Genomic DNA, 25540 nt, shown 5'->3' with positions numbered 1-25540 from the left:
TTTTTGATAAGGGTTAATTTTTGACCCAGTTCGTAAATTGACCTGATTTGAATCCATGACCCGTTCTATAAATACCCAAAAGGCTAAAAAATTTCATTCATTCACTTCCCCCACATTTATGTATATGTATTTTGTGGACTTTGAACCCACATTTATATATATGTATTTTGTGGACTTTGAACTTTAGTCATTTATGACTATATGCAATTTATAACATATATTTAAAATTATTTTTATTTTGGTACAATCCTCGATTTTGATTGCGATTTTACGAGTCCCGACTTTGCTATCCTACATCGATTCTACAAAAGTCCTTGAGTAAAAAATCCTTCGATTTTGATTGCGATTTTACGAGTCCCGATTTTGCTACTCCCTTTCGACTTGAAGTAAAGTCTCGATTTTGATAACCTTGTTTGATCACTATTTCACACTGAGTGGACCAGTTTCTTTCACAAAGGTTCCAAATATCCTTCATAGAGGAAAACTGAATTATGATGTTTAGAATTGAAGCAAGCCACCTCCATTCCATATATTCACTGCATAGGAACATTCAAAAAACAAGTGAAATGAGGATTCTGAGTGAGAGCCACGGAGTGAGTACATAGACGGAGAATTGCAGCTTCTGGTCATCAAAGATTCATCTGCTGGCATTTTGTTATGCATCAGCCTCCAAAACGTCATTGATTTAGAGGCCACAAATTGATTTGGCCCAAACCAAATTGCTGAGAGTGATTAGCCTTGAAAAGAAATACTTCCTTGAAGGTTAGATTTCCAAAGTTCCCACACTTCCAAACCTGTTTGATCCTTATCACCATAAATGGGGATTGTAACATGCTGTACAAGATTGGTAATAGCAGGAAATCTCTGAGTTACAATATCAGGAATCGGCCATGAGTGATTCATGGTAAAATCGCTTACTTTAGAAGTAAGCAAACAAGATAGTGTTGGTGGAATCTGTAGAGAGTCACAATGAGGAGGGTCACACCACTCATCAGTCCAGAAATCAATGCCCCCACCTGTCAACAAGAATCATCGAGAATGACAGAAAATTCATTTTTAAATTTTAACAGAGCTCCAAATAGAATAAGAGATGTGGTGGGAAATGGCTCTTTTGCTTCTCGGAAATCTAGATTTTATTTGTTGAAAAATATGAGAATATTGTATGAGAGATGATGGTTCCATCACCTTTTGTAATTCTGTTTAATTTTCAATAATACAGATGGATGCTATTAATTTCAATAATGAATTTTTTGTTTGTCTTCTTTTATTTTTCTTTCACAGTTTGTTTGTCTTCTCTTACTGCATATGTAATTTTTATTGAAATATAAACAAAATAGGTCCAGAAAATTATATGTTTTTGTCTAAATTTTAGGCCAAATACATTTGACTTTCTAGATCATTTTCCAATATGTGTTATTTTGTTACGAAGGGAGTATAGAATATAGATCATTCCATTGCATAAGTAGAAGAGAGCGAAATGAATGAATGAAAGATTATTGTGGTTCGAATTTCACCGTAATCGTTATTAAAGAATACAATGTAAAACGAATGAAAGATTATGGGCACAAAAATATTATGTGATGCTTAAAAAAGTCAAAAGTTTAAAATACTTCCTCTCCTCCTTTCCGAAAATTCAAACAAAATGGACCCTTACAGTTACCAAATCTCAAAGGGTAAAGAATCCATTTTCTTTGAGTCAAAAAATAGAATTCATTTCGTGTACTTTTTGTTGGAACAAAATAAGTATAAACAATGCCTCTTAAGGAAAACTAGCTTGACAAACAAGTAAGGCAGTTCACACCATGGAACATATTTTCAAAACTTGAAACAAACATGAGAATGTTGCATTTCCAATCTCACATTCTTGGGAATCATATTACAAACCTTGAAACAAACACACCCAAAATGTAATATTCCATCATTAGGATCATTCTTTGTTTTGTTAAAGATCTTGCTAACGAGTGTCCTAAGAATACTTTTTAAAGATTTTAAATAAAAAAGTTATCCCAATACATACGTTTATTTAAAAAGTTAAACATTTCAATTTACAATATATTAAATACACACATTTTCATGAAATCTAAGATTCTTTGTCATCAAACTAACAATTATGTTGCGATACAGAAAGCAACTATCCCATAAATATATATGATCACAACTTGACAAGTAGATAATCTACTGATTTGATCTTTTCAGACTCTTCCTAGCTAATGCTGCGAGCAACAACTTCTAAACACGTGGATTCACAAAAGCATATCATAACCTAATGCTAAAGCAATATAGTAATATCTATCCACTAAATATTTCAATTTTTTATCTTAAAAATGCATACCAGTATGCTTAGGTTAATTCTCAATTCAGTCTAGAACTATTAAGCCCCTGATTTGGTGATCTAACTACATCCTTAAAAAGTGAGAATCAGAATCCATACGCTAAGAATATTCCACAGAAATGTAAAATTAGCAGTTTAAGCCACTGCCTGAAAATATGATTATACGAAGTTAAGTGCATTGGGGTGAAAGCAAGCGAGAGTGGCAACCATTTCTTGCTGGTGTGATTTTTTAATCAATTTTCGAGTAACAAAATATAAAACTTGTCAAAAAGTAAAGAAAAAAATTGCTTTCTGGAGAAGGTGATAAATAAGAAATTAAACGACGCATAATACGATGGGTAAGGACGTCAACACTGGATTCTAAGTGTAAGATACCAAATGTTCAAATGCACTATGAAGTATTTCTCAAGTCAACAACTCGTTCATGGATTTCATTAGAGTTATATTTTTGAGAGAGAACAAAAGGGACAATGAAGAAGATATAAAGGAAGTTGATTAACCAAAAAGCACTCCCTCTTATGAGAAGAGCTGAGTTCCTTTATTGGCTGGCAATGAGTGTAACCTATTATGTTCAAAACCAAAGAAGCTATCTAAGGAGTGAATGAGAGTCTAATAAAGATTTAAGTTAATTGTGTATTTCGTTTACCAAATTGATTTTAGCAACTGCATTGAAACTAGTATAATAAATAGCCTTTGTAATTTTCAAATCATTGAGACAAAAATACAAAATTAGACTAAATGTTCTCTCACTCTCTGCAACTTTTCTCTCAAAAATAATACAAAATTACACCAAGTAGCATATTTGCATGCATACAAAGCAAATAAACGATTTATTTTAACAAAACATCTCAGTTAAGAAAATGCTAAACAGAAAAGCTCCACTTAATTATAAACTATTGTTATTTGACATTAAATACTTGTACACAATTTTCTGTACATTTGAAATTCAACCTTTTGTTATTCGGTTTTATTAGCTAATTTGGAACATAAAAGAAAAAAAACTTAAGTACAAAGTTAAGCATAGTTGCATAGATATTTCGAGTAGAATGTAATGAAGTTCAGATGAAGATATGCAAAAGATCATTCTAACATAAAATTGGAGGTGATAAGTATATACAAAAGATCATTCTAACAATTGAAATTGAAACATATAACCATATAAGTTTTCAGATAGAGTGACTGAGAGTAAACCTTCAAAATAAAATTGATAAAGCAAAATTCTTAATATCGAAGATATGGGCATTTGACAAGCCACCATTTTGTGTACTGGGCTAAATCCTAATAGACATAATCATATATATTGTGGGTGAAAACAAGAAGAAAAGTTTGTATATATTCCTCCAATTGGAAGAAGGCTTTCTTTGTGGAATAATATCTTGCAATAGAATCTTTCTGTTGTGACACCAATCTCATCGATCATCCCGGTACTTAAATCAAACCAAGCTAGTTCACCGTCTTTTTTTCTGAAGAGTATATTGCTCTTCTTCCCAGCTCCAATAAGATGATCGAGGCAAGGTAAGGGACCAACAACGAAGTGCTTAGTCCATGATTCCTTTACACCGAGTTCACCCAAAACTGAAACGTAAATTGTTGATGTCTCTGTATAATGTAACATAAAAGCAACAGATCCGTTTAATAACATCAAGTGTCTCTGGACCAAGTTAAAATCCAAACTGTCATCTACATAAGAGGGTATGGGTGTTGTAATAAAAGATTCCTTGCAGAAGTCAAACGACACCAAATACGTATTTGTTTCTGTTTTCTTCCAAGAGTTACTGTGTAGGCTATAGATCTCCCAAAATTGATCAGATGGCACACGATTAGGGTTAAATTTTGGAGAATATTTTGTGTAGCCAATCATCTTATAATCATCTTTAACATGATCATAACCGATTTGATAATGATCGGTCGAAACATACCAAGAAGGATTATTCTCAGGCAAAGGAATGAGTTTGAATTCGTTGGTAGTTGGATTCCACAATACAACTCTCGTTTCGCCGTAGAATTCAGCTTTTAGACAAAGAATACCATTAAAACTAAGGGGATGTAAAATTTCAAAACCATTATCATCCTCTTGAAATGGTCCGTCGTCGTCATCATCCTCCTCATCTGGATGAACATGTGGAACAAACCATCCTGGTACCAGTGGTCTTCTCAAAACTATAGGACGGACACACTGTTCCTTTTGAAGTCGATAGACATCCTCGGTCAAAGCCTTTGGCCAATCTAATTTGACTCTATTCTCAAACCTCTCACCAGAAAGAGAATACAAATAATAATAAATTTGGCGTATCTCTTGTGGGTCATCATCTTCTCTAAGATGTAGGAGAAGAGATGTATCATCATAATAAGAACATGGTCTTGTTAAAAGATAGTTGTGGTACATAGTCATGAAACAAGGGTTGTCAAATAAGAGGGACCAAGGTTTACGTACACATTCAAAACGCTTCAAAGATTTAAAAGGAAGTTTAGAGAGAATAGAGAAGACAATATCATCTGGTATATGATTGCTGCTAACCTGAACAACATTTGACGATGCGGTCAGAAGCGATGACATCTCCATCTGAAACAAAAGAAAGAAGAGAAAAGGGTTTGAGAAAGCGATGACACCTGCTACCACGTATGTTTCCTTATATATAATAATAATAATAATATCTTTTTTTTTTTGTTACAATATATATAATAATAATATAATTCGACTGATTTTATTTTTATATACACCCAATACTATATTATTTATATAAATAAAAATCATATCATCTTTTGTCAAAATAAAATAAAATCATATCACGTGACTGTATATTTGAGCTAATATTATTATACCAATATTTTTTTTTGGAAGGAAATAATATAATAACATCAATAATTTTTTTTTTTGAAATAATCAATAAATATTAAATACACTACTCATCTTTTTTTTTTAGGGATACTCATCTTTTTTTTTTTTACAAAAGCAAAGTTAACTATTATCTTTAATCAACAAATGTTCAATACAAGAAGGATAATAATAAAAAAATACGGCGACTAGCCCAATAACAGACCGCCTTAGTTAAAGTATGAGCAATCATGTTCGTTTGTCTCTTGACAAACTTCACCTCGAAGTTTGAATGTAAAGATAACTTGATAAATAATACTAGAAACAATAGCATAGATTCTGAATCACCATGACCTGGAGACGATAGAGCTTGCACTACAGTAGCTGAGTCGGACTCGAAGACAACCCGGTCCCATCCGTTAACAGCTGAGTCGGACTCGAAGACAACCCGGTCCCATCCGTTAACATCAGCAAAGTGAATGGAATCGAGTAAGGTTACTGCCTCCCCCTCCAAAACTGTCATATTTGCAGAGGGAGAATACTCATATTATTTATAGAATTTTAACTCTTCATGAAATCATTATCATATTACCTCAACAAAAAAAAAAAAATTAAATCATCATTATATGTAACAAAATTTTATTTAAATTTGAAGATAAGAAACAAACTTTGTTTTTTTTTTTTTAATAAAAAACAAAACAGACTTTGTTTAAACAAAAAGAAACTTTAGTTTTCTAAATATGCAGCATTAATTAGTTTGATTGAAAAAGATAAGAGTAATTAACAAAGGGTATGATTGACAAAAGGAATGGAGAGAGTATTAAACTCTACCCGTCATATAATTTCATCCAACTCTTCATCAAACACATAACAGAAATACAGACTAGCTAGCACTTCTCACATTCAAGAAGAATGTGAGAAAGATAAAGGAAAGTTCTAGAAAGGAGACCGGCCAAACCCACAGAAAAATAGACTTGACAAAAGATCTAACAATTCCTTGAAAATTTGAGGACCAAAATGCAAAATTTGAAAAATTATAACAATGAAGAAATTTGAAATTCTCTAAATTTCCATCATTTTAAAAATTCTTCAAATTATCATCCAAACTATGGAATTCACCTCAAAGTATTTCAATTCCCTCAAAAAATTACATTACCTCAAAACATTCCCCATCCAAAATTAACTTTGTCGGGTCTGACTTTTGAAACTATCAAAATCTATTTTGATAAAATTTTCTCTTTAAACTTCTTCGCAAGTCCCTTAAGCACTAAGATAAAGTCGAGGCCGTTGTTTAAAACAAAACAAAAATATTATAGATTCTGTAAAAAAAACAAAAAAGATAAAGCTGTTGTTTTGCTTTCCGTATTTTTAATTTAAAAATATCTTCTTTTTAGAGGTGAATGCATGTCTGATGCTTCACATTAATCACGTTGGACTTGCAATCAATCAATAATTAATGTATATACTTCTTCAATCCCTTATATATATGATTAATTAAATTGCTAGTTACAGGCTTAATCAGATATTCTTTTCTTCATACAGATGATAAGGTATTGTAAAGAAGTATGGAAGGAAATATAAAATGTAAGATATATTTCTTTGTATCAAGTTATTTAATTTTCTGTTAAAAGAAGATTATTTCAATTTTAATTTTTTCGTAAAGCAAGATAAAGAGAAGATTCCAATTAGACATTAATAGTTTTACAGCTAATGGAGTGAATATTTTATTTTTGCTTTCAATGTACTAAAGATAAGATTCAGAATATTATATATTAGCATAGTTAGTATATATTTTAAGATATGAAGATAGTTAGATACACCTTAGATCTTAGGCATACATGGAGTTAGAAATGAAGTGGCTTGATCAAATGAATGAGGAGATCAAGAACAATGGTCCTACAATAGCTAAGGAGAAGGAACAGTAGGAGAAGCCTCACAAGTCACGGAGTTGAACCAAAATGCCTTCAAACCCGATGCAATTTCCTTTGGTCCTTACCATTACGGGGAGGAAAATTTAAAGCTTATGGAAAAGCACAAGCATCTAGCCCTCCTTCATTTTTTAAAGAGGTGTGGAAAGCCTATTGAGTTGTTAAATTCCAATGCTTCAATCAAGTGGCCAAATATTGAGAGACTCGTACAAGTCACTTGATCCAATTTGGACAAACAACACATCAAAATTCATTGAAATGACGATTCTTGATGGCTGTTTCATTTTGGAGATTTTGAGGGTGAATAATGAATGTGAAATCCTGATTGACTATGATAAGAGTGATCATGTGTTTGGTGAACATGGGAAACTTTATCTTACGCCATATATAAATCGTGACATGCTTATACTTGAGAATCAGATACCTATGACGGTTCTTCATACATTGAATGAGTTTGAAATTAACATTGTGGAGGTAATATTAATCACAAATCAAACAGAAACTTAAACACATTAAGATTCATGTGTTTTCCTCTTGAAGAGCAGAACCTTTGTAGCTGAAATGTTTCTAATCATGAGCAAAGCAAAGCAGCGATGCCTCTACTCAGTCCACACGAACATAACTTCTCTGATGACCGGTGCTAGCCAATTCCAACGGAGATTCAGCTAAACTAGGTTTAGAGAGCGATGGTTAGGGTTTCTAACTTATAGAATTAGGTTAAGTGTTTCATCTCCTCAATATTTCAGCACAAGTGTTATATTTATAGAACCACTTGTGTAACCAACAATCACAAACATCATCATGTACACATCTCTACACAAATTCACATTATTCACCAATCACATAAGTCACCAAGTGACACAATTCACCAAGCACAAATTTCATATATTTCATCAAATCACCAAATTCGTATATTCACCAAATTTCACTCATTCACATATTCACCAAGTCACATATTCAAGTATGACATGTTTCCCCAACTTCAAGTGCATGCAATGTTCTAGACTCTTTTAGATGCACGTGGTACCAATTTTTGGATTCGGAGAAAATTTTACCGAGATTCCACTATGCAGTGCCCTCCAATTACGTACTAACATAGATCCCTCCGACTATGTTCAAACATAACTCCCTCCGGTTATGTTCTTCACCTAAAGACTCGACAATACAAAATTCATTACACTATATTATATAATCCCTCAATTATATAATATCTTCACCAAAAACCCACCATTGCATTATCAAGCATTTACATCCACACAATCAACAAGTCATGATCATCAAAAGAGTCATCATCAACAATTATCGCCACCAAAAAAACAACATCGTTTCATAAAAGCATAAATCACATAAAGGACGACATAAAACTACATCATGATAATCAACATATCAAACACCCAACAATCATCATTTCATTTTCATTTCATCATATAATCATGTTTCTAAAACCATTTGCAAGTTATCCGATCAAGAAAACTCATTTTGACAAAGTTCTTCTATTTTTACATAAACCATCTTTTTCCAAATAATTCACCGAAACAAAGCATCCATGTTCAAACACATCAACAAAGCATATCCACATATCACATATGATCGCAGTGGTTCATACATATCCACATCAGCTAGTCTGTCTTAAATAGGGTAATAGAATTTTTTTCTATCAAAAATAGGGTAATTTTTATTTTTTGGAATAAAAGTTCTTTTCTATTTTTTGTTAAGAGATAAAAGATGATAATAAATGCTCCCTTGTCATTTGCCAATGAATGAATATTTTACGCGTACTAGAATTAATACTAGGGTGTATGCGAAGAACATGATAATTTTTATTTTAATATTATTTATCTTTTTCTTTTGAAGTATGGTATGAAATTTTTTTTGATTGGAAATATACCAAAGACTTGATGTAGTTTTTATTTAGCCCTTGTTTATAATTTATATTATATTCGTCTACAATTTTTCGTATAAATAAATGTAAATATATTAACTTGAATTATCACGTGCTAGAGAAAGTTTTTTGGCACACGTCAAAGGACCTCTTCTAAATATTTGTCTTTGTAGACCTCCATTGATGCCCAAATGGTTTGATAAAGTTTTTTTTTTTTTTTGACAAATGTTTGATAAAGTGTTTTTTATAAAAATTGCAAGGTTTATTCTATGCTAAATTCAATTTTTGATGCATTAAGTTATTTTTAGATTTTACATACTTAATTTTTTTTTGTTTTGTTTACAAACCATAGACACATTGATCCCTATCTTTTTTTCGTTTAATTTTTTTCCCTTAATTTTTTTTTCTTCCAAGTATTATTTCAAAAGAGCAAAGAGGGTTTGTACAAGGAAGGAACATTAGAGACTGTATTGCACTTACATCTGAAGCTATCAATGTTTTGGATGACAAAAATTTTGGGGGAAACCTTGCTCTCAAAATTGATGTTACTAAAGCATTCGATAATTTAAATTGGGATTTCTTGCTGCTTGTTCTAAAAACTTTTGGTTTCAATGAGTTGTTTTATAACTGGATCAACACTATTCTTCATTCATCTATGATGTCCATCTCTATTAATGGAGCTCAACATGTTTTTTTAATTGTAATAGAGGTGTGAGACAGGGGGATCCCCTGTCCCCTCTTCTAGCTGAAGAGGTTTTAAGTAGGAGCATCTCCATTTTGGCAGATAAAGGTATGATAGATCTTATTGCTGCTTCAAGAAACAATAGCATTCCCTCCCATTGTTTTTATGCTGATGATTTAATGGTGTTCTGCAAAGGGAAGATGTCAAGTTTGGGTCATTTAAAATTTCTTTTCACCAGATATGCTACTTGTTCTGGCCAAATCATGAATATTAGGAAGTCATTCATATATTCTGGGGGTATTACTAACAATAGAATGAATAATATTGTCAATCTATTAGGTTTTAATGTAGGTTCCCTCCCCTTCACATACCTGGGTGCTCCTATTTTTAAAGGGAAGCCTAAAGGCATACATTTCCAACCAATTGCTGATAAGGTGAACGCAAAGCTTGCAAAGTGGAAAGCATCCCTCCTCTCAATGGCAGGAAGAATTTAGCTAGTAAAATCAGTGGTCCAAAGCATGCTTGGGCACACTATGTCAATTTATTCCTGGCCAATCAAGATTCTCAGAGATATAGAAAAGTGGATAAAAAATTTCATCTGGAGCGGTGATGTTACAAAGAGAAAGATGGTGACAGTAACCTGGAGGAAAATTTGTGCAGACTATGATGAGGGCGTTCTAGGGATTAAATCTCTAATTTGTTTTAATGAAGCTACAAACCTGAAGATGTGTTGGAACTTAATGCAATCAGATGAGCAATGGGCAAACATAATCAGAAGTAGAGCTATTAGAGATCACAGATGCATCACTCATCATATATCTTCTTCTATCTGGAGTGGCGTTAAGGCTAAATTTCATGTTATCAAGGATAATTGTTCTTGGATTGTAGGTGATGGAAAGCAGATAAATTTCTGGTCTGACTCTTGGTGCGGACAGGTGCTTGCTCAAACTTATAACTTGCCCGATCATTTGGTGCAACTTTTACCAAAGAAATTAGATAGATATATTGTGAATCAGTGTTGGAACATCTCAGATGAATTGAATCAATACTTCCCCAACTTGAGGTCCCTTGTTTCACAAGTAATCATTCCTTCTGGAAATCAGAGAGATAAACTAGTTTGGAAGCACTCCTCCGAAGGTGATTTATCTCAGAAAGATGCATATGCCTTCAAAAAAACACCATCTCCCCAAGATTAAATGGGCGCAGATCATATGGTCAAAAGATATCCCCCCCTCTAAATCCATTCTTGTTTGGAGAATGATGCTGGATAAACTTCCTACAGATGAAGTGCTGGCCTCCAGAGGGTGTCATCTTCCCTCAATTTGTTCCTTATGTTATGTACAAGAAGAATCAATTTTCCACCTCTTTTTTCAATGCCAGTACGCTGTACACATATGGAGTTGGTTTGCTTCTTGTTTAAATTGGTCACTTCAGTTCCAATCCAAAGAAGACATGTGGTCCATCATTAACAAGTGCTCTAGCCCTCAAGGAAAGCTTGTAATTACTGCTGTTATGATCAATATCTTCAATGTGATTTGGTTTGCACGTAATCAAAGTAGATTCAACAACAAAAAATTCATTGGAGAACCTCTATAGCAAATCTTATATCAAGTACATCCCTTTCTGGTAATAATACTCTTGCTACTTCCAATTCCAATTTGTATGATTTTGCTTTCATAAAAAAATTCAATATTAATTTGCATCCCCCTAGAGCTCCTCAGATCATAGAAGTAATATGGCATCCGCCTATTTCAAATTGGTTTAAATGCAATTCTGATGGGTCCTCCAATTCAAATACTTCTGGATGTGGTGGAATTTTTAGAAACCATAACTCAGACTTCCTTCTTTGTTTTGCTGAAAACACCGGCAAAGAAGACGCGTATTTTGCAGAGATTTCTGGCGCTTTGAGAGCAATAGAGTTGGCCAAACAATTCAGCTGGAACAATCTTTGGCTTGAGCTTCATTCTATGCTAGTTGTAAATGCTTTCAAGAACAAAGCACTAGTTCCTTGGAGGCTAAAAAATAGATGGGAGAATTGCATGATCACAGTCAGCAATATGAATTTTATTATCTCACACATCTATAGGGAAGGTAACCAATGCGTGGACCACTTGGCTAACTTAGGTTTATCTTGTAATGTTCCTTCCATTTGGATGCAAATTCCTAATAGCCTCACTTCTTTTTTTGTACAAAACAAGTTAGGAATACCTAACTTTAGGTTTATTACTCATTAAGGAGGTTTGGTTTGGCCCCCCTCTTTTCCTTTGTATTTTGTTCTCTATCTAATATACTTTTGGTAGTCTAGCACTTTGCTAGCTACCCCTTTTTGGTTTAAAAATAAATAAAAAAATTTGTGCCTTATGTTCTTTTTTTCTCAAGCATTGTGTTTGTAATTTAAGAGACAAAAATAGAACCTAAAAACGTTAAGGGTCAAATTTTTAACATTTACTAGTTAAGGGACAAAAATAAAACGATAAAAATTTAAGGGACTAAAGTGAAACTGAAAATAACTTCAAAAATCAAAACTAAGGAATGTCGTCTATTTTGAGCATATAGATTGGATATTCAGATTTTTTTTTTCATTTGTACGTAATGAATTGTGAATCATGCTAAAATTGATTGATTGATTGATGATTTTTCTATTTTTTTAATTTATGTATAGGTATATTTTAACGCACAATGTTTTTTTTGGTGTTGGTCAAGGTTTGAACTCCAAACTATGCATATATTATGCATTGTCCCTAGCAATTGAGCTAAGATCATGAGGACATTTTAACGCACAATGTAAAGGTATTTGATCATTATTAGCAACAAAAAAAAAAACAAAGGTAATTTATCATTGAGAAATATCATATACCACGAACGCTTTAAAAACGAACAATCAAGAATGACACTACCATCGCCGTTTTTTTCGCCAAAATCACTTTTTATTTTTAATATTGAAATGATATTTATCATAACCAAGTTAGAAAGGTTCGTGATTCCGTGAAACTTCTTGTCGTGGTAAATAGCACTCGGATTTTGAATGAATATAAGGATATTAATATTTTTATACATGTAGTATTTTAACTAAATAATTTATTTTATTCACAACGAACCGAATAAAATATGGACTATGTATACCCCCTATCGAACCCAATTCTTTGAGAGTGGCGTACCGCAGACCCGAACCCGTACCACGTACCAAGGCGAATTTGCGAACCAGGTGACTATGATCCAGAGTTCTCTGGTCCTTCATCTAACCATTAGTATTGATTATTTAGATTATAATTTAACTATATAATTTGCATCTAGAATATTCTGGTCCTTATTAATTACTACTGCTTAACTTTTATATTCATACAGAGATCTCTGTCCTTTTATTTATTGCTCAATTATTTATATCAATATTATCCACGGTTCTCCGGTCCTTCTTGGGAAGTTACTACTATTCACAACAACATTGCCTTTGAATGAATAATCAATTTGCAATTATCCATATTTCATATTCCCAATTTCGAGAACCCTTACACATCGGTGGTATTCTGATTAGTGTTATTCCCTCACAAAGAGATTGAAGATATAACCATATTGACAGCGGTTTTCCGGTGTATCAGTTTATTTTGAAATCTTTTTTTTGGTTCAAGCATGCCAAATAGAATTCAGCTAATTAATTATGGCAGCTTTGATCGTTGTTATCAAAAACCCGACTTAATTCCCAAAATCCTGGTTTTTGCGACTTTGTGTAGCTTCAACGACTCAAGTCCATAGCAAAGTCCCAAAAACAGACAAAATCCTATCAAAATCGCATAAAATCGTGAAATCCATTCAAAATCGCAGGATTTTGATGGATTTTGAAGGATTTTGTTCATTTTTTGATAAGGGTTAATTTTTGACCCAGTTCGTAAATTGACCTGATTTGAATCCATGACCCGTTCTATAAATACCCAAAAGGCTAAAAAATTTCATTCTTTCACTTCCCCCACATTTATGTATATGTATTTTGTGGACTTTGAACTTTAGTCATTTATGACTATATGCAATTTATAACATATATTTAACATTATTTTTATTTTGGTACAATCCTCGATTTTGATTGCGATTTTACGAGTCCCGACTTTGCTATCCTACATCGATTCTACAAAAGTCCTTGAGTAAAAAATCCTTCGATTTTGATTGCGATTTTACGAGTCCCGATTTTGCTACTCCCTTTCGACTTGAAGTAAAGTCTCGATTTTGATAACCTTGTTTGATCACTATTTCACACTGAGTGGACCAGTTTCTTTCACAAAGGTTCCAAATATCCTTCATAGAGGAAAACTGAATTATGATGTTTAGAATTGAAGCAAGCCACCTCCATTCCATATATTCACTGCATAGGAACATTCAAAAAACAAGTGAAATGAGGATTCTGAGTGAGAGCCACGGAGTGAGTACATAGACGGAGAATTGCAGCCTCTGGTCATCAAAGATTCATCTGCTGGCATTTTGTTATGCATCAGCCTCCAAAACGTCATTGATTTAGAGGCCACAAATTGATTTGGCCCAAACCAAATTGCTGAGAGTGATTAGCCTTGAAAAGAAATACTTCCTTGAAGGTTAGATTTCCAAAGTTCCCACACTTCCAAACCTGTTTGATCCTTATCACCATAAATGGGGATTGTAACATGCTGTACAAGATTGGTAATAGCAGGAAATCTCTGAGTTACAACATCAGGAATTGGCCATGAGTGATTCATGGTAAAATCGCTTACTTTAGAAGTAAGCAAACAAGATAGTGTTGGTGGAATCTGTAGAGAGTCACAATGAGGAGGGTCACACCACTCATCAGTCCAGAAATCAATGCCCCCACCTGTCAACAAGAATCATCGAGAATGACAGAAAATTCATTTTTAAATTTTAACAGAGCTCCAAATAGAATAAGAGATGTGGTGGGAAATGGCTCTTTTGCTTCTCGGAAATCTAGATTTTATTTGTTGAAAAATATGAGAATATTGTATGAGAGATGATGGTTCCATCACCTTTTGTAATTCTGTTTAATTTTCAATAATACAGATGGATGCTATTAATTTCAATAATGAATTTTTTGTTTGTCTTCTTTTATTTTTCTTTCACAGTTTGTTTGTCTTCGCTTACTGCATATGTAATTTTTATTGAAATATAAACAAAATAGGTCCAGAAAATTATATGTTTTTGTCTAAATTTTAGGCCAAATACATTTGACTTTCTAGATCATTTTCCAATATGTGTTATTTTGTTACGAAGGAGAGTATAGAATATAGATCATTCCATTGCATAAGTAGAAGAGAGCGAAATGAATGAATGAAAGATTATTGTGGTTCGAATTTCACCGTAATCGTTATTAAAGAATACAATGTAAAACGAATGAAAGATTATGGGCACAAAAATATTATGTGATGCTTAAAAAAGTCAAAAGTTTAAAATACTTCCTCTCCTCCTTTCCGAAAACTCAAACAAAATGGACCCTTACAGTTACCAAATCTCAAAGGGTAAAGAATCCATTTTCTTTGAGTCAAAAAATAGAATTCATTTCGTGTACTTTTTGTTGGAACAAAATAAGTATAAACAATGCCTCTTAAGGAAAACTAGCTTGACAAACAAGTAAGGCAGTTCACACCATGGAACATATTTTCAAAACTTGAAACAAACATGAGAATGTTGCATTTCCAATCTCACATTCTTGGGAATCATATTACAAACCTTGAAACAAACACACCCAAAATGTAATATTCCATCATTAGGATCATTCTTTGTTTTGTTAAAGATCTTGCTAACGAGTGTCCTAAGAATACTTTTTAAAGATTTTAAATAAAAAAGTTATCCCAATACATACGTTTATTTAAAAAGTTAAACATTTCAATTTACAATATATTAAATACACACATTTTCATGAAATCTAAGATTCTTTGTCATCAAACTAACAATTATGTTGCGATACAGAAAGCAACTATCCCATAAATATATATGATCACAACTTGACAAGTAGATAATCTACTGATTTGATCTTTTCAGACTCTTCCTAGCTAATGCTGCGAGCAACAACTTCTAAACACGTGGATTCACAAAAGCATATCATAACCTAATGCTAAAGCAATATAGTAATATCTATCCACTAAATATTTCAATTTTTTATCTTAAAAATGCATACCAGTATGCTTAGGTTAATTCTCAATTCAGTCTAGAACTATTAAGCCCCTGATTTGGTGATCTAACTACATCCTTAAAAAGTGAGAATCAGAATCCATACGCTAAGAATATTCCACAGAAATGTAAAATTAGCAGTTTAAGCCACTGCCTGAAAATATGATTATACGAAGTTAAGTGCATTGGGGTGAAAGCAAGCGAGAGTGGCAACCATTTCTTGCTGGTGTGATTTTTTAATCAATTTTCGAGTAACAAAATATAAAACTTGTCAAAAAGTAAAGAAAAAAATTGCTTTCTGGAGAAGGTGATAAATAAGAAATTAAACGACGCATAATACGATGGGTAAGGACGTCAACACTGGATTCTAAGTGTAAGATACCAAATGTTCAAATGCACTATGAAGTATTTCTCAAGTCAACAACTCGTTCATGGATTTCATTAGAGTTATATTTTTGAGAGAGAACAAAAGGGACAATGAAGAAGATATAAAGGAAGTTGATTAACCAAAAAGCACTCCCTCTTATGAGAAGAGCTGAGTTCCTTTATTGGCTGGCAATGAGTGTAACCTATTATGTTCAAAACCAAAGAAGCTATCTAAGGAGTGAATGAGAGTCTAATAAAGATTTAAGTTAATTGTGTATTTCGTTTACCAAATTGATTTTAGCAACTGCATTGAAACTAGTATAATAAATAGCCTTTGTAATTTTCAAATCATTGAGACAAAAATACAAAATTAGACTAAATGTTCTCTCACTCTCTGCAACTTTTCTCTCAAAAATAATACAAAATTACACCAAGTAGCATATTTGCATGCATACAAAGCAAATAAACGATTTATTTTAACAAAACATCTCAGTTAAGAAAATGCTAAACAGAAAAGCTCCACTTAATTATAAACTATTGTTATTTGACATTAAATACTTGTACACAATTTTCTGTACATTTGAAATTCAACCTTTTGTTATTCGGTTTTATTAGCTAATTTGGAACATAAAAGAAAAAAAACTTAAGTACAAAGTTAAGCATAGTTGCATAGATATTTCGAGTAGAATGTAATGAAGTTCAGATGAAGATATGCAAAAGATCATTCTAACATAAAATTGGAGGTGATAAGTATATACAAAAGATCATTCTAACAATTGAAATTGAAACATATAACCATATAAGTTTTCAGATAGAGTGACTGAGAGTAAACCTTCAAAATAAAATTGATAAAGCAAAATTCTTAATATCGAAGATATGGGCATTTGACAAGCCACCATTTTGTGTACTGGGCTAAATCCTAATAGACATAATCATATATATTGTGGGTGAAAACAAGAAGAAAAGTTTGTATATATTCCTCCAATTGGAAGAAGGCTTTCTTTGTGGAATAATATCTTGCAATAGAATCTTTCTGTTGTGACACCAATCTCATCGATCATCCCGGTACTTAAATCAAACCAAGCTAGTTCACCGTCTTTTTTTCTGAAGAGTATATTCCCCTTCTTCCCAGCTCCAATAAGATGATCGAGGCAAGGTAAGGGACCAACAACGAAGTGCTTAGTCCATGATTCCTTTACACCGAGTTCACCCAAAACTGAAACGTAAATTGTTGATGTCTCTGTATAATGTAACATAAAAGCAACAGATCCGTTTAATAACATCAAGTGTCTCTGGACCAAGTTAAAATCCAAACTGTCATCTACATAAGAGGGTATGGGTGTTGTAATAAAAGATTCCTTGCAGAAGTCAAACGACACCAAATACGTATTTGTTTCTGTTTTATCCCACCAATGAGACACTCCATTCAAGTACACTCGTTTACGAATCGAAAAAGAAGGAGTCATGTCGACATTAATTTTCTTCCAAGAGTTACTGTGTAGGCTATAGATCTCCCAAAATTGATCAGATGGCACACGATTAGGGTTAAATTTTGGAGAATATTTTGTGTAGCCAATCATCTTATAATCATCTTTAACATGATCATAACCGATTTGATAATGATCGGCCGAAACATACCAAGAAGGATTATTCTCAGGCAAAGGAATGAGTTTGAATTCGTTGGTAGTTGGATTCCACAATACAACTCTCGTTTCGCCGTAGAATTCAGCTTTTAGACAAAGAATACCATTAAAACTAAGGGGATGTAAAATTTCAAAACCATTATCATCCTCTTGAAATGGTCCGTCGTCGTCATCATCCTCCTCATCTGGATGAACATGTGGAACAAACCATCCTGGTACCAGTGGTCTTCTCAAAACTATAGGACGGACACACTGTTCCTTTTGAAGTCGATAGACATCCTCGGTCAAAGCCTTTGGCCAATCTAATTTGACTCTATTCTCAAACCTCTCACCAGAAAGAGAATACAAATAATAATAAATTTGGCGTATCTCTTGTGGGTCATCATCTTCTCTAAGATGTAGGAGAAGAGATGTATCATCATAATAAGAACATGGTCTTGTTAAAAGATAGTTGAGGTACATAGTCATGAAACAAGGGTTGTCAAATAAGAGGGACCAAGGTTTACGTACACATTCAAAACGCTTCAAAGATTTAAAAGGAAGTTTAGAGAGAATAGAGAAGACAATATCATCTGGTATATGATTGCTGCTAACCTGAACAACATTTGACGATGCGGTCAGAAGCGATGACATCTCCATCTGAAACAAAAGAAAGAAGAGAAAAGGGTTTGAGAAAGCGATGACACCTGCTACCACGTATGTTTCCTTATATATAATAATAATAATAATATCTTTTTTTTTTGTTACAATATATATAATAATAATATAATTCGACTGATTTTATTTTTATATACACCCAATACTATATTATTTATATAAATAAAAATCATATCATCTTTTGTCAAAATAAAATAAAATCATATCACGTGACTGTATATTTGAGCTAATATTATTATACCAATATTTTTTTTTGGAAGGAAATAATATAATAACATCAATAATTTTTTTTTTTTGAAATAATCAATAAATATTAAATACACTACTCATCTTTTTTTTTTAGGGATACTCATCTTTTTTTTTTTTACAAAAGCAAAGTTAACTATTATCTTTAATCAACAAATGTTCAATACAAGAAGGATAATAATAAAAAAATACGGCGACTAGCCCAATAACAGACCGCCTTAGTTAAAGTATGAGCAATCATGTTCGTTTGTCTCTTGACAAACTTCACCTCGAAGTTTGAATGTAAAGATAACTTGATAAATAATACTAGAAACAATAGCATAGATTCTGAATCACCATGACCTGGAGACGATAGAGCTTGCACTACAGTAGCTGAGTCGGACTCGAAGACAACCCGGTCCCATCCGTTAACAGCTGAGTCGGACTCGAAGACAACCCGGTCCCATCCGTTAACATCAGCAAAGTGAATGGAATCGAGTAAGGTTACTGCCTCCCCCTCCAAAACTGTCATATTTGCAGAGGCAGAATACTCATATTATTTATAGAATTTTAACTCTTCATGAAATTATTATCATATTACCTCAACAAAAAAAAAAAAATTAAATCATCATTATATGTAACAAAATTTTATTTAAATTTGAAGATAAGAAACAAACTTTGTTTTTTTTTTTTTAATAAAAAACAAAACAGACTTTGTTTAAACAAAAAGAAACTTTAGTTTTCTAAATATGCAGCATTAATTAGTTTGATTGAAAAAGATAAGAGTAATTAACAAAGGGTATGATTGACAAAAGGAATGGAGAGAGTATTAAACTCTACCCGTCATATAATTTCATCCAACTCTTCATCAAACACATAACAGAAATACAAACTAGCTAGCACTTCTCACATTCAAGAAGAATGTGAGAAAGATAAAGGAAAGTTCTAGAAAGGAGACCGGCCAAACCCACAGAAAAATAGACTTGACAAAAGATCTAACAATTCCTTGAAAATTTGAGGACCAAAATGCAAAATTTGAAAAATTATAACAATGAAGAAATTTGAAATTCTCTAAATTTCACTTGAAAAAAATACTTCATAAATTTCCATCATTTTAAAAATTCTTCAAATTATCATCCAAACTATGGAATTCACCTCAAAGTATTTCAATTCCCTCAAAAAATTACATTACCTCAAAACATTCCCCATCCAAAATTAACTTTGTCGGGTCTGACTTTTGAAACTATCAAAATCTATTTTGATAAAATTTTCTCTTTAAACTTCTTCGCAAGTCCCTTAAGCACTAAGATAAAGTCGAGGCCGTTGTTTAAAACAAAACAAAAATATTATAGATTCTGTAAAAAAAAACAAAAAAGATAAAGCTGTTGTTTTGCTTTCCGTATTTTTAATTTAAAAATATCTTCTTTTTAGAGGTGAATGCATGTCTGATGCTTCACATTAATCACGTTGGACTTGCAATCAATCAATAATTAATGTATATACTTCTTCAATCCCTTATATATATGATTAATTAAATTGCTAGTTACAGGCTTAATCAGATATTCTTTTCTTCATACAGATGATAAGGTATTGTAAAGAAGTATGGAAGGAAATATAAAATGTAAGATATATTTCTTTGTATCAAGTTATTTAATTTTCTGTTAAAAGAAGATTATTTCAATTTTAATTTTTTCGTAAAGCAAGATAAAGAGAAGATTCCAATTAGACATTAATAGTTTTACAGCTAATGGAGTGAATATTTTATTTTTGCTTTCAATGTACTAAAGATAAGATTCAGAATATTATATATTAGCATAGTTAGTATATATTTTAAGATATGAAGATAGTTAGATACACCTTAGATCTTAGGCATACATGGAGTTAGAAATGAAGTGGCTTGATCAAATGAATGAGGAGATCAAGAACAATGGTCCTACAATAGCTAAGGAGAAGGAACAGTAGGAGAAGCCTCACAAGTCACGGAGTTGAACCAAAATGCCTTCAAACCCGATGCAATTTCCTTTGGTCCTTACCATTACGGGGAGGAAAATTTAAAGCTTATGGAAAAGCACAAGCATCTAGCCCTCCTTCATTTTTTAAAGAGGTGTGGAAAGCCTATTGAGTTGTTAAATTCCAATGCTTCAATCAAGTGGCCAAATATTGAGAGACTCGTTCAAGTCACTTGATCCAATTTGGACAAACAACACATCAAAATTCATTGAAATGACGATTCTTGATGGCTGTTTCATTTTGGAGATTTTGAGGGTGAATAATGAATGTGAAATCCCGATTGACTATGATAAGAGTGATCATGTGTTTGGTGAACATGGGAAACTTTATCTTACACCATATATAAATCGTGACATGATTATACTTGAGAATCAGATACCTATGACGGTTCTTCATACATTGAATGAGTTTGAAATTAACATTGTGGAGGTAATATTAATCACAAATCAAACAGAAACTTAAACACATTAAGATTCATGTGTTTTCCTCTTGAAGAGCAGAACCTTTGTAGCTGAAATGTTTCTAATCATGAGCAAAGCAAAGCAGCGATGCCTCTACTCAGTCCACACGAACATAACTTCTCTGATGACCGGTGCTAGCCAATTCCAACGGAGATTCAGATAAACTAGGTTTAGAGAGCGATGGTTAGGGTTTCTAACTTATAGAATTAGGTTAAATGTTTCATCTCCTCAATATTTCAGCACAAGTGTTATATTTATAGAACCACTTGTGTAACCAACAATCACAAACATCATCATGTACACATCTCTACACAAATTCACATTATTCACCAATCACATAAGTCACCAAGTGACACAATTCACCAAGCACAAATTTCATATATTTCATCAAATCACCAAATTCGTATATTCACCAAATTTCACTCATTCACATATTCACCAAGTCACATATTCAAGTATGACATGTTTCCCCAACTTCAAGTGCATGCAATGTTCTAGACTCTTTTAGATGCACGTGGTACCAATTTTTGGATTCGGAGAAAATTTTACCGAGATTCCACTATGCAGTGCCCTCCAATTACGTACTAACATAGATCCCTCCGACTATGTTCAAACATAACTCCCTCCGGTTATGTTCTTCACCTAAAGACTCGACAATACAAAATTCATTACACTATATTATATAATCCCTCAATTATATAATATCTTCACCAAAAACCCACCATTGCATTATCAAGCATTTACATCCACACAATCAACAAGTCATGATCATCAAAAGAGTCATCATCATAAACATCATCAACAATTATCGCCACCAAAAAAACAACATCGTTTCATAAAAGCATAAATCACATAAAGGACGACATAAAACTACATCATGATAATCAACATATCAAACACCCAACAATCATCATTTCATTTTCATTTCATCATATAATCATGTTTCTAAAACCATTTGCAAGTTATCCGATCAAGAAAACTCATTTTGACAAAGTTCTTCTATTTTTACATAAACCATCTTTTTCCAAATAATTCACCAAAACAAAGCATCCATGTTCAAACACATCAACAAAGCATATCCACATATCACATATGATCGCAGTGGTTCATACATATCCACATCAGCTAGTCTGTCTTAAATAGGGTAATAGAATTTTTTTCTATCAAAAATAGGGTAATTTTTATTTTTTGGAATAAAAGTTCTTTTCTATTTTTTGTTAAGAGATAAAAGATGATAATAAATGCTCCCTTGTCATTTGCCAATGAATGAATATTTTACGCGTACTAGAATTAATACTAGGGTGTATGCGAAGAACATGATAATTTTTATTTTAATATTATTTATCTTTTTCTTTTGAAGTATGGTATGAAATTTTTTTTGATTGGAAATATACCAAAGACTTGATGTAGTTTTTATTTAGCCCTTGTTTATAATTTATATTATATTCGTCTACAATTTTTCGTATAAATAAATGTAAATATATTAACTTGAATTATCACGTGCTAGAGAAAGTTTTTTGGCACACGTCAAAGGACCTCTTCTAAATATTTGTCTTTGTAGACCTCCATTGATGCCCAAATGGTTTGATAAAGTTTTTTTTTTTTTTTTGACAAATGTTTGATAAAGTGTTTTTTATAAAAATTGCAAGGTTTATTCTATGCTAAATTCAATTTTTGATGCATTAAGTTATTTTTAGATTTTACATACTTAATTTTTTTTGTTTTGTTTACAAACCATAGACACATTGATCCCTATCTTTTTTTCGTTTAATTTTTTTCCCTTATTTTTTTTTTCTTCCAAGTATTATTTCAAAAGAGCAAAGAGGGTTTGTACAAGGAAGGAACATTAGAGACTGTATTGCACTTACATCTGAAGCTATCAATGTTTTGGATGACAAAAATTTTGGGGGAAACCTTGCTCTCAAAATTGATGTTACTAAAGCATTCGATAATTTAAATTGGGATTTCTTGCTGCTTGTTCTAAAAACTTTTGGTTTCAATGAGTTGTTTTATAACTAGATCAACACTATTCTTCATTCATCTATGATGTCCATCTCTATTAATGGAGCTCAACATGTTTTTTTAATTGTAATAGAGGTGTGAGACAGGGGGATCCCCTGTCCCCTCTTCTAGCTGAAGAGGTTTTAAGTAGGAGCATCTCCATTTTGGCAGATAAAGGTATGATAGATCTTATTGCTGCTTCAAGAAACAATAGCATTCCCTCCCATTGTTTTTATGCTGATGATTTAATGGTGTTCTGCAAAGGGAAGATGTCAAGTTTGGGTCATTTAAAATTTCTTTTCACCAGATATGCTACTTGTTCTGGCCAAATCATGAATATTAGGAAGTCATTCATATATTCTGGGGGTATTACTAACAATAGAATGAATAATATTGTCAATCTATTAGGTTTTAATGTAGGTTCCCTCCCCTTCACATACCTGGGTGCTCCTATTTTTAAAGGGAAGCCTAAAGGCATACATTTCCAACCAATTGCTGATAAGGTGAAAGCAAAGCTTGCAAAGTGGAAAGCATCCCTCCTCTCAATTGCAGGAAGAATTTAGCTAGTAAAATGAGTGGTCCAAAGCATGCTTGGGCACACTATGTCAATTTATTCCTGGCCAATCAAGATTCTCAGAGATATAGAAAAGTGGATAAAAAATTTCATCTGGAGCGGTGATGTTACAAAGAGAAAGATGGTGACAGTAACCTGGAGAAAAATTTGTGCAGACTATGATGAGGGCGTTCTAGGGATTAAATCTCTAATTTGTTTTAATGAAGCTACAAACCTGAAGATGTGTTGGAACTTAATGCAATCAGATGAGCAATGGGCAAACATAATCAGAAGTAGAGCTATTAGAGATCACAGATGCATCACTCATCATATATCTTCTTCTATCTGGAGTGGCGTTAAGGCTAAATTTCATGTTATCAAGGATAATTGTTCTTGGATTGTAGGTGATGGAAAGCAGATAAATTTCTGGTCTGACTCTTGGTGCGGACAGGTGCTTGCTCAAACTTATAACTTGCCCGATCATTTGGTGCAACTTTTACCAAAGAAATTAGATAGATATATTGTGAATCAGTGTTGGAACATCTCAGATGAATTGAATCAATACTTCCCCAACTTGAGGTCCCTTGTTTCACAAGTAATCATTCCTTCTGGAAATCAGAGAGATAAACTAGTTTGGAAGCACTCCTCCGAAGGTGATTTATCTCAGAAAGATGCATATGCCTTCAAAAAAACACCATCTCTCCAAGATTAAATGGGCGCAGATCATATGGTCAAAAGATATCCCCCCCTCTAAATCCATTCTTGTTTGGAGAATGATGCTGGATAAACTTCCTACAGATGAAGTGCTGGCCTCCAGAGGGTGTCATCTTCCCTCAATTTGTTCCTTATGTTATGTACAAGAAGAATCAATTTTCCACCTCTTTTTTCAATGCCAGTACGCTGTACACATATGGAGTTGGTTTGCTTCTTGTTTAAATTGGTCACTTCAGTTCCAATCCAAAGAAGACATGTGGTCCATCATTAACAAGTGCTCTAGCCCTCAAGGAAAGCTTGTAATTACTGCTGTTATGATCAATATCTTCAATGTGATTTGGTTTGCACGTAATCAAAGTAGATTCAACAACAAAAAATTCATTGGAGAACCTCTATAGCAAATCTTATATCAAGTACATCCCTTTCTGGTAATAATACTCTTGCTACTTCCAATTCCAATTTGTATGATTTTGCTTTCATAAAAAAATTCAATATTAATTTGCATCCCCCTAGAGCTCCTCAGATCATAGAAGTAATATGGCATCCGCCTATTTCAAATTGGTTTAAATGCAATTCTGATGGGTCCTCCAATTCAAATACTTCTGGATGTGGTGGAATTTTTAGAAACCATAACTCAGACTTCCTTCTTTGTTTTGCTGAAAACACCGGCAAAGAAGACGCGTATTTTGCAGAGATTTCTGGCGCTTTGAGAGCAATAGAGTTGGCCAAACAATTCAGCTGGAACAATCTTTGGCTTGAGCTTCATTCTATGCTAGTTGTAAATGCTTTCAAGAACAAAGCACTAGTTCCTTGGAGGCTAAAAAATAGATGGGAGAATTGCATGATCACAGTCAGCAATATGAATTTTATTATCTCACACATCTATAGGGAAGGTAACCAATGCGTGGACCACTTGGCTAACTTAGGTTTATCTTGTAATGTTCCTTCCATTTGGATGCAAATTCCTAATAGCCTCACTTCTTTTTTTGTACAAAACAAGTTAGGAATACCTAACTTTAGGTTTATTACTCATTAAGGAGGTTTGGTTTGGCCCCCCTCTTTTCCTTTGTATTTTGTTCTCTATCTAATATACTTTTGGTAGTCTAGCACTTTGCTAGCTACCCCTTTTT

The 25540-nt window shown here is 32.8% G+C and overlaps 4 protein-coding genes across 4 annotated transcripts; 2 read left to right on the top strand and 2 right to left on the bottom strand.

The window, feature by feature from the left end:
* Window positions 1-3415: 3415 nt before the first annotated feature.
* LOC146936824 (putative F-box protein At3g17490) lies at window positions 3416-5657 on the bottom strand. The gene is made up of 2 exons (XM_085751425.1): window positions 5502-5657; window positions 3416-4895 (listed from the first exon to the last, which is right to left on the bottom strand). Exon 2 carries the CDS (start codon window positions 4893-4895, stop codon window positions 3624-3626), a length of 1272 nt encoding a protein of 423 aa, XP_085607551.1. The 5' UTR covers window positions 5502-5657; the 3' UTR covers window positions 3416-3623.
* A 4608-nt stretch (window positions 5658-10265) lies between these two features.
* LOC146936823 (uncharacterized) lies at window positions 10266-11873 on the top strand. The gene is made up of 2 exons (XM_085749285.1): window positions 10266-10718; window positions 11199-11873. The coding sequence occupies exons 1-2, from the start codon at window positions 10266-10268 to the stop codon at window positions 11871-11873; spliced, it is 1128 nt and encodes a 375-aa protein (XP_085605411.1).
* Window positions 11874-16870: 4997 nt separating this feature from the next.
* LOC146936822 (putative F-box protein At3g21120) lies at window positions 16871-19210 on the bottom strand. The gene is made up of 2 exons (XM_085751424.1): window positions 19035-19210; window positions 16871-18428 (listed from the first exon to the last, which is right to left on the bottom strand). Exon 2 carries the CDS (start codon window positions 18426-18428, stop codon window positions 17079-17081), a length of 1350 nt encoding a protein of 449 aa, XP_085607550.1. The 5' UTR covers window positions 19035-19210; the 3' UTR covers window positions 16871-17078.
* Window positions 19211-23838: 4628 nt separating this feature from the next.
* Window positions 23839-25446, top strand: LOC146936821 (uncharacterized). The gene is made up of 2 exons (XM_085749284.1): window positions 23839-24291; window positions 24772-25446. Exons 1-2 carry the CDS (start codon window positions 23839-23841, stop codon window positions 25444-25446), a joined length of 1128 nt encoding a protein of 375 aa, XP_085605410.1.
* Window positions 25447-25540: the final 94 nt, after the last annotated feature.

Source organism: Medicago sativa, chromosome 3 (genome assembly GCF_051527215.1).
Source record: "Medicago sativa cultivar Bolivia chromosome 3, Bolivia_mono, whole genome shotgun sequence".
NCBI lineage: Eukaryota > Viridiplantae > Streptophyta > Magnoliopsida > Fabales > Fabaceae > Medicago > Medicago sativa.
This window is presented reverse-complemented; position numbering and strand designations above follow the sequence as displayed.

Excerpts from the sequence above, each read along its gene's own strand:
- LOC146936823 (XM_085749285.1), top strand. The coding sequence starts at position 10,266 with ATGGTGACAGTAACCTGGAGGAAAATTTGTGCAGACTATGATGAGGGC. Across the intron at positions 10,719-11,198 it reads TGAGGTCCCTTGTTTCACAA|ATTCAACAACAAAAAATTCA; the intron begins GTAATCATTCCT and ends TAATCAAAGTAG.
- LOC146936824 (XM_085751425.1), bottom strand. The coding sequence starts at position 4,895 with ATGGAGATGTCATCGCTTCTGACCGCATCGTCAAATGTTGTTCAGGTT.
- LOC146936822 (XM_085751424.1), bottom strand. The coding sequence starts at position 18,428 with ATGGAGATGTCATCGCTTCTGACCGCATCGTCAAATGTTGTTCAGGTT.
- LOC146936821 (XM_085749284.1), top strand. The coding sequence starts at position 23,839 with ATGGTGACAGTAACCTGGAGAAAAATTTGTGCAGACTATGATGAGGGC. Across the intron at positions 24,292-24,771 it reads TGAGGTCCCTTGTTTCACAA|ATTCAACAACAAAAAATTCA; the intron begins GTAATCATTCCT and ends TAATCAAAGTAG.